At 34.9% G+C, this 9911-nt stretch overlaps 1 protein-coding gene and 1 non-coding gene across 5 annotated transcripts; one reads left to right on the plus strand and one right to left on the minus strand.

Annotated features, from left to right (window-relative positions):
• Window positions 1-1073: 1073 nt before the first annotated feature.
• Window positions 1074-5458, plus strand: LOC137811428 (uncharacterized). Of its 4 annotated transcripts, none has more exons than XM_068613178.1 (3): window positions 1074-1531; window positions 1780-1849; window positions 2313-5458. In XM_068613178.1, the coding sequence occupies exon 3, from the start codon at window positions 2358-2360 to the stop codon at window positions 5379-5381; it is 3024 nt and encodes a 1007-aa protein (XP_068469279.1). In that variant the 5' UTR covers window positions 1074-1531; window positions 1780-1849; window positions 2313-2357; the 3' UTR covers window positions 5382-5458. The 4 variants fall into 4 exon arrangements, with proteins under 4 accessions (XP_068469279.1, XP_068469281.1, XP_068469278.1 ...); XM_068613180.1 differs by having other exon boundaries at window positions 1780-1826; XM_068613177.1 differs by having other exon boundaries at window positions 1074-1445.
• A 612-nt stretch (window positions 5459-6070) lies between these two features.
• On the minus strand, window positions 6071-6142 carry TRNAT-UGU (transfer RNA threonine (anticodon UGU)). Its single transcript has one exon. It is a non-coding gene; the product is annotated as a tRNA-Thr (tRNA).
• Window positions 6143-9911: the final 3769 nt, after the last annotated feature.

Consider the following 9911-nt stretch of genomic DNA (forward strand, 5'->3'; position numbering starts at 1 on the left):
GAAAGTTTTCCTAATATGAAATGCAAATAATAGTGACAAAGATATAGTAAACAACAAGGCATATTTCTTAGTGTTTCAAACAAAGCAAAATGCACCAAAAATTCTATAATTTGTTTTTTACCAAGTGATAAGAAAAAACTGCGATGTTTAGGGTTTTAATTATTTTTATAATTATTCCACTAAAAATCATAAATTAGTGACTTACAACTGTATTTGTTTTAATCAGGTGCACTACTATGTCCACGATTTGGTAGAAAATAAATTTTTAGTTTTGAAGTCGAAAAAAAGTTATTTACTTTTTAAAAATAATATTTCCAAAAAGCAACTATCTGGTATAGGAAATGGAAATGAAACGTAAACCTTTTCAAATTAAAATATTTTTTATTAAAAAAACATGTTATTGATATAAAATAATTTAATATAGCAACTTACATTTTATGATCATCGAACCCAAATTTGAATCCCTCTTAAAATCATAATTTGATGTATAAAAAGAATTGTATAAGCAGCAGGCACTTAGGTTTATTTAAGGAAAGAATTTGGTAAGTTACCGATGAATGATGTGTAATTATTGAAATTGATGAGAAATGTTTAGAAGTTGTGGTATTAACAGAATGATTAATAAAAAATGGTAACAGTGAGTTACAATTTGGTAAAATGAATGCATGTGTAGTATTTAAAAGGACAATGAAAGAGGGAATAGAAGAAAAAGTTTGAGGCAATGGAAGTGTTGTAGAAAGTAAGGTAACGGTTATTTGTAAGTTGAAAACAAAAAGAGCAGAGAGAGAGAGAAAAGAGTTGCAGAGAGAAGGGAAGGGAAGAGAAAGGTTTGTTCTTGAGAAGTTAGAACCTCAAAACGTCAGTCACATAAATCCTACAAAGTACAAAACTCGACCTTTTGCTTTGGACTATCATAATCAAAGTTGCCTTTTAAGCTCCCCACAGGTAAACTCTTATCTATTTTTAAATTTTTTAACAACCCCAATGCAAATGCTCCAAAATCACAGTGCTCAATATCTGCAAATTTAACACTGCTATAAATGGCTGTGGACCCTACTTCCATTCCCACCATACCCTACTCAGATCCCATCTTTGGTCCCATTGCCTTCTTCCCACCCTGTTCCTGTTCCTTCCTTCCCCTTCAGACCATTCTCTCAGTCTCTCCCACTCACACACAAACACACACTAACTAATATCAAATAAAATACTACTTCTCTACCCAAACAATCATACCAAAATTAAAAAGCAAATGTCTTGTAAAGGTTGAAGAAAGTCATACAAATAATGATAGTAGACAGAGTGTGAAAGGGTGAAGTTGAGAGGGTCAGAGACTGGTTCTAGTTATATATATATATATATACTTACAAAACAGCGTGCTTATCAAAAAACAGCTAGAGTTTCTGAACCCATAAAAGACTTGTTCTCTTCCCTTCTGAGAAAAAAAGGTACAGTTTTTGCCTTCATTTTCAACGACCCTGTCCTTTTCCCTCTTTTCTGTAACCGGTGTGAGGTGTCTCCCAAATACTCTCAGGTCATTCAAATGTCTCAGTCTCACCACTTAATTTCCAAGTGTTTTGGCCTTTCACTCAATAGTTGATAGCCACTGGATGCGTTAATGATATGTATATTCAATAGTGTGTACTGTGTGTTTATTTCTACAATGTTGTGGTCGTGATGTGTTTCTTGGTGCTTTTCTTGAGTTCGTTATTTCACTGTTGCTCTACTTGCGAATTCGGCTCCTTCTAATATTAATCGTTACGACCTTCCTCCTGTGTTCAGTGAAACGAGATTGATTTGGTTGGAGGCGGAATAGAGAATCTACCCAGGTGTGTTTCTGTTTGGTATCCTTGTAAGTACTCAGATCTGAATCCCAATGCAGTTTTATCATTCTCTAAATTTTCTCTCCGAGATGGGGTTATGATTGTGTTTTTTATGATATGGTGCCTTCTTCTTTGTTTTTGAATTAATCAGACACGAATCCTGTGCATCAAATGAGTGTATTCCCCATACTGATACCATTTTTTTGGTGCATTCACTGTTCAGGATCAATCTCTTTCTGTTCTGTAAAGTTTTACCTCCCCTCCCCCGAAATTTACCTGCCTAGCAATGATTTTTGCTGTTTTTTTGGAGTTGAGGAATTTGATTCTTTGGGTAAAGTTTTACCTGTCATGTAAAAATTAGGATTTATAACTTAGATGGTGATGCTCTATTACCATATTTTTGTATTGTTTAAATTTTAGAGCACTTGCATGAACGTATATAGAACATTTGTGCAATTGTGACTTACTTGGATATCATCATCCCAACTTCAGATACAAATTGTGTGGTTGCGTGCATGGGATTTGGTATCTTGCATAATGGGGAATCCTACAAGTACAGGCATGGACATTCAGGAAGAGAGCCCCGTCTTTGGGTCCTTGACTGCCATGACTACAAGGAATATGTCATCATCATCTTCTGTTTTCTTTTCAGCAAATCAATCACCCTTTTTCTCTCCCAGATCACCATCATCATGCCAATTATCACACTCAGCCAGGCTTGATACCCAAAGTAACGCAATTCATTCAGGTGTGGCTCCCTCAAGCGCCTCTTTAGAGATTCCAGAACCAAATTCAACTGTAAATGTTAGATGTACATTCTCAGATGTATCTGCATCTCCAGCTGGATGTAATTCAGGCGGTTTGATGAAACTTGACCGTAAATCTTCCCCAGTTGGCATCTCAAGTAGCAGCATATCTAGTTACTCGAATTGCCATGATGATGGTTGTTCTGGACAGAGAGAAAAGCGAGTGAAGAAAGTCAGAAACAATAGAACATCCTCAACTCCAGGTTCCACATCATTTTCTTCTTATAGGCTGAGGAGTTGTGATGTTTTCATAGGATTGCATGGAAGCAAACCCCCTTTATTACGATTTGCTAAATGGCTATGCGCTGAATTGGAAATTCAAGGCATCAGTTGCTTTGTTTCGGACAGGGCTCGAAGTAGGAGCTCCCGCAAACTTGGCATTGCCGAGAGAGCTATGGATGCTGCTTCTTTTGGGATACTAATTATAACAAAGAAGTCTTTCAAGAACCAATACACCATTGAGGAGCTGAATTTTTTCTGTAGGAAGAAGAATTTGGTCCCAGTGTACTTTGATTTGAGTCCAGCTGATATTCTTGTGAGGGATATAATTGAAAAAAGGGGTGAGTTGTGGGAAAAACATGGAGGGGAACTTTGGCTTTCGTATGAAGGGTTGGAACAAGAGTGGAAAGATGCAGTGCATGGCCTTTCTCGTGTTGACGAGTGCAAACTGGAAGCTCAGGATGGCAACTGGAGAGATTGCATACTGAGGGCTGTCACATTAATAGCAATGAGGTTAGGAAGGAGAAGTGTTGCAGAACGTGTGACAAAGTGGAGAGAAAAAGTAGAAAAAGAGGAGTTTCCTTTCATTAGAAATGAGTGTTTTACAGGCAGAAAGAAAGAACTTTCACAGTTAGAATTTATACTTTTTGGTGATGTCACAGGAGATGCCGAACAAGACTATATTGAACTTAAGGCCAGACCCAGGAGAAAGAGTGTGAGAATTGGTTGGGGAAAGAGCAACATGATAGATGAAAGATGGAGGGAAAGACATATGGTGAACGAGAGAAAGAAGGAAAAAGAGCCAGTTGTATGGAAGGAGACAGAAAAAGAAATTGAAATGCAAGGTATTGAATTTTCTCAGCGGCACAACCATCCAAGGCTCAAGCGAGGGAAGTATACCAAGAGGAAAAATGGAATGAAGATTTTGTATGGGAAAGGGATTGCTTGTGTTTCTGGGGATTCAGGAATTGGAAAAACGGAACTTGTTCTTGAATTTGCTTACAGATTTCATCAGAGATACAAGATGGTTTTATGGATTGGTGGGGAGAGCAGATACATAAGGCAAAATTATCTTAATATCAGATCATTTTTAGAAGTTGATGTGGGAGTTGAGAATAGTTTGGAGAAAACAAAAATAAGAAGCTTTGAAGAGCAGGAAGTGGCTGCAATTTCTAGAGTTCGCAGAGAACTGATGAGAAACATTCCATATCTTGTGATCATTGATAACTTGGAAAGCGAAAAAGATTGGTGGGATCATAAACTTGTGATGGATCTTCTCCCTCGTTTTGGGGTAGAGACCCATGTAATTGTATCAACACGGCTTCCTCGCATCATGAACTTGGAACCGTTGAAACTTTCATACTTATCTGGAGTTGAGGCAATGTCTTTAATGGTAGGTAGTGAAAAGGACTATTCGGTGGCCGAGGTTGATGCTCTGAGAAGTATTGAGGAGAAAGTTGGAAGGTTAACTCTTGGCCTTGCCATTATCAGTGCAATTTTGTCGGAGCTACCCATAACACCAAGCAGGCTCCTAGATACCATAAATAGAATGCCTTTGAAGGAGATGTCATGGAGTGGTAAAGACGCTCTCTCCTTCAGGAAGAACGCTTTCCTTCTTCAACTCTTTGACGTTTGTTTCTCCATATTTGATCATGCAGATGGTCCAAGAAGCTTGGCCACCAGAATGGTGCTGGTAAGTGGATGGTTTGCACCTGGTGCTATTCCGGTTTCCCTATTGGCACTTGCTGCTCAAAAGGTACCAGAAAGATGTCAGGGAAAGTTTTTCTGGAGAAGAATGCTGCAATTATTATCATGTGGATTCCCATCCTCTTACGCCAAAAAACCAGAATTGGAAGCATCCTCTTTACTGCTGAGGTTTAATATTGCAAGAACTAGTACCAAGCAAGGCTATATCCATATCAATGAGGTGTTCAAACTGTATGCTCGGAAAAGAGAAAACACTGGAGCTGCACAGGCAATGATTCAAGCTATCATCGGTCACGGGTCAATATCACAAAATCTGGATCATTTATGGGCTGCATGTTTTCTGCTGTTTGGATTTGGTCACGATCCTGTGCTTGTTGAGCTGAAGGTGTCTGAGCTTTTGTATCTTGTAAAAAAAGTGGTTCTGCCTCTTGCAATTCACACATTCATTACATATTCTCGATGCAGTGCTGCTCTTGAGCTTCTACGTCTGTGCACCAATGCATTGGAAGCTGCAGACCAAGCGTTTGTTACCCCTGTTGACAAGTGGTTAGACAAGTCACTTTGCTGGAGATCCATCCAGACCAATGCTCAGTTGAATCCTTGCCTTTGGCAGGAGTTAGCATTGACTAGAGCCACTGTTCTCGAGACTAGAGCCAAGCTAATGCTAAGAGGTGCTCAGTTTGATGTAGGGGATGATCTAATCCGGAAGGCTGTTTTCATTAGGACTTCAATTTGTGGTGAAGATCACCCAGATACCATATCAGCTCGTGAAACATTGACCAAACTTACCAGGCTTAATGCAAATGTCCAAATTCACACTTCAACTTAGATTTTGTATCTTGTAAGGAAACTCTAGAATCATACACAAGATTTATAATAAAATTTCTGCATACTATTTCACTGTTCTATCTACTGCATTTACAAAAGAGCTCAAACAAGATTCCTTCCATTTTGTTTATCTTCACATATCCTTACAGAAATTCTGTAATGATCCTTCTGCGGTTATTTTTTTGTTATTTCCAAATTCACACTGCTATACTAGGAACACAATCAAATTTTTTGTTTAATGCACTGATGTGCATTCATCTTTGCTGTATAATTCCTTGGTTATCTTTTGCACCATACAAAGAAGTTAATGCCTGCCATTTGATTTAAATTTATATCCCACTGTTAACTAAATTCTATTTATTCAGACGTAAGATCTTTTTTACAGCAATGCTTTACATGTTTCAATAAAAGCTTCTTCTTAGCTCGATCTTCGTTATAGATTGTCTAACATCATTGGTCTAGACCCATTGAATTCTGTCTGTTCTAATAAAAAAAAAATTCAACTGTATAGATTGTCTAACATCATGGTTCTAAGTAATCATTAAATTTATTTATAAATATAAGAGGAAAAAAAGAAGATAAAATGCATTTTAGTTAGATTAGATTTTGCATATCTTCTAATGGCAAACTAGAGATAAGTTTTAACTCCTTCCCTCCTCCTATGTTAAAACCAACAAAAAGAAAATCTAAAGCCCTCACGCAGGATCGAACTACGGACCTTCAGTTTACAAGACTGACGCTCTACCACTGAGCTATAAGGGCTTGTTGGTATACTTCTTGAAAAATGTTTTATAATCTATAAATATTATCAAATATTTATTAAAAAATTCTATCGGTATGTGCTTTTATTATCAGATATATATATATATATATATATATATTTTAACTGTTTTCAATTCTCTCAATAAATAAGTTGTAATGGTAGAAATAAAGTTTATTCAAGCAATTTTGTATCTCAAATAGAGGATTGAAGAAAATAACAGAAAAAGTTATTTAATTCTTAGATAAGAAAGAATCGCGCAACAAACTTTCTTTTTATTGAAGTCTTTATTTAGTCTGAAAATTTGAAGGCAACAAAGAGTATGCAATGTATTATCAAACTCAATCTGAGGATAATCTGTGCAAGACTTCGCACCATCACAATGTCTACTAACTACACTTTACATGTATCCTGATTTGCCTTCAAATTGAAAATAAAAGAACAATGAAAAGAAATGGATTTTGCATTCCATGGCTGTAAGTATCGTGGACAATAAGAAAAAAAACAGAAGAACTATCGATCTTGTAGCCATGGCTCTCCACATTATATGGAGAGTGCATTTGAATTTCAAACTATGTAGTAATCTTTAAATGTTCTGCGGAGAGTTGATAACACGTCCTGCATTATAAGAAACATAAATACTCGTAAGCTATGTTTCAAAAAATCTCAAGACACACGATCATGATTAAGATGACAAACTTTACTACACACTGGACAGTGAAAATGATGGTGACAATTTGTGTAGAATTTTGGACAATTTATAAATTCTTAGTTACAAGGAGTAGAATTCAGAGAACTTCTACACCAAAAAGAAATCTCAAATATTGTATGTGCGTTGATAAGAAAGAATAACGAAACATATTTAATTGCTACAATTCGCAACAACAGTTTAATAGAATTACCAAATCTCCTTAAACCTCACTCTCGAAGGTGAATTTGATAAGAATCCCTACCTAGATTGAATATATGATCGCATTGGAAAAAGGAAGAAAGAATAAAACAAAAGAGAAAAGAAAAAAAATGTTAAAGAAAGTAGAATATGACAAACAAATTTGATGGAAAATTTTCGTTTTAATTTGGGAAAAAGGCACAGTTGAACATCTCCTAACACCAAACACCTTCCGTATATATCAGTCATATAATCTTGAGATGCAAAGGATGTGTCAGGCGAGAGATGAAAAGAATTATTAATCTTGATCTTGGTCAGACTTGTTTTATCATACATCTAATCTTCATATAATAAAAGATCAAAACTAGCTCATCTTAACTTTAGTTTTTAGTGGTTGAGGAAGAATGATTATTAACTATTGTAAAAAAAGGCAATGCATGCGCAAGAACAATAGAATAGTGATCAGAAAATGGGAGAAACTGACAGGGACCTTTCTAGGAGGTCGTGGTGGTCGGGGTGAACGTGGTGGCCGTGGTGAATTTGGTGGCCGTGGTGGCCGTGATGGCCGTGGTGGCCGTGGTTGCGGTGGCTGCGGCGATGGAGTGCTGGATTCAGGTGGGTCTTCGGTACAACCACCACCTCCCATTTTCTTGGATCTCAGTGTTCAAAAATAGTAATTAGCAGAGTTTTGAACAAAACGTGAACGTGAATCTATACAGAGGGCTGCATTCTACGCCCCATATATAAATTTTAAATGACAACTTTGTTCCTATGAAAAAAATGAATGGTGAGAAGTTATTTTTTTTGTTGGCGGTTAGTTGGGATGAATATTTTATTTTTATTTTATAAGTTTAGTTTGGAATATATAATTTGATTACTTTAAAAATTGTAATATTTCACAATATATAATTCATAATATATTAATATATTTAGATTGTATATTTCAAAAAGGTATTTTCTCTTTCAGAAATATAATAGATTGTACATTCCAAACTATATGAATATTTTTTATATTGAAATGTACAATTTAAAATATATTTTTAAGGACATATATATTTCAGTCCTTCTTAAAGGGGTTGGTTTATAAACATGGGTGCATAATACAATGCCCCTTTATGCATTAAATATCATTTAATGCGATACTAAAATAATTATTTGTTTTTTTTTCATTAACAAATTGTTCAACTACTCAAATCTATAATATAACTGAATAAAAGTAAATCATAAACCATTGTATAAACAGTAAAAATACGCTTCTAGTCTTATTATAATAAGACATATTCTAAAGAGATGGATGATCACTTTTAAAAAATATTTTATATAGTTCTATCTAATATTAAATTTCATTTTTGGTTAGTATACTATGAATAATTGCGATTTTATTAATAAATAATTACTAAAATATTTTAAATTTTATTAATTTTATTGATATAGGTATTTACGTTAAAAATACCTTATAAGTATAAACAATATAACGGCCTATCCCACTACACTACCCTACAAAATCACCAAGGTTCCATTTCTTGATTTTTTTCCAAATAAATTTATTTTAAAAAAATTATTCACTTTAATCATTTATCCAAATTCATTCAGTTTACAAGAAAACCTCTTTCAATAATAACAATATCTAACGATAACTATTGAAACTACTTAAACTACTTTCCATTTTCTCATAATTCAGAACTATTGAAACTACTCTTTCATTTCTTACCCTTCTCATAATTCAAGTGATACTTACCGAAGACACTACACTTACTCCCAGGCTCGATGATGGTTAATCCGAAGAGTCTTTAAGACCGATATGACAGTCAGACTTTTAGAGTTCTCATGTGACGATTGGGCTTCCCGAAGTTTGACGTAACATTTGCCGGTGTCTATACGCGTGACATGGCATGCATTAATGAGGGGTTTTTTAGTGCCATTTGATGATGACCGTTGCTGTTATGGTCATCGTACAAAATAATATGATTGTACTCCCATAATAAATTATAGAGAGAAAGAAATGACGGTTCGACTAATTCTGACAAATTTAAATAAACATTAATGACCTTTTTTTTTCTATATTTTGAATTTATTCAAAATAAATGGTCATCTTAATCATCTTACAAAATGGTCATCGTACAAAATAAAATACGATTATACTTTGAGTTACCAAAGCTCCCTAAACCTCATTCGAAGGTGAACTTGATAAAAATCCCTACCCAGACTTATCGGCAGAATTTAAGAATATGATGATCGCATTGGAAAAAGGAAGAAAGGATAAAGCAGAAAAGAAAGAAAGATGTTAAAGAAAGTAGAATATGACAAACACCAGTCTAATTTGATGGAAAAGGCAGAGTTGAACATCTTTTAACACCAAATATACATCAGTCATATAATCTTGATCACAGTACACACGTATAAATGCATAGATGCAGAAAATGTGCCAAGGGCGAGAGATGAAAAGAATTATTAATCTTGATCTTGGTCAGACTTATTTTATCATACATCTAATCTTCATATGATAAAATGATCAAAACTAGCTCATCTTAACTCAGCTAGTTTTTAGTGGTTGAGGAAGAATGATTATTAACTATTGTTACACTAGGTAAAAAAGAAGCAATGCATGCACAAGTGTTGAGATATTTTGAATAAGTCTTATGTTACCATTAAGTTGTGCTAGATATTAGACATCGGTTATGTTGTTGTTCTAGTTTTTAGGAAATAAAAAGTGTTTTCTTATTTTTTGGTTATTTCTGTTTGTTTGGATATTCCTCCTTATGTATTGCCTATATTAAGGCTCTTGCTTGATGAATAATATAGCGAAGTTAACAGTGGTATCAGAGCTTGAGTTACATACAATAACAACAACTAACATTCAATGGCTTCCTCAGACAACTTCG

This window comes from Phaseolus vulgaris, chromosome 2, assembly GCF_000499845.2.
Source record: "Phaseolus vulgaris cultivar G19833 chromosome 2, P. vulgaris v2.0, whole genome shotgun sequence".
Lineage (NCBI taxonomy): Eukaryota > Viridiplantae > Streptophyta > Magnoliopsida > Fabales > Fabaceae > Phaseolus > Phaseolus vulgaris.

Excerpts from the sequence above, each read along its gene's own strand:
- LOC137811428 (XM_068613178.1), top strand. The coding sequence starts at position 2,358 with ATGGGGAATCCTACAAGTACAGGCATGGACATTCAGGAAGAGAGCCCC.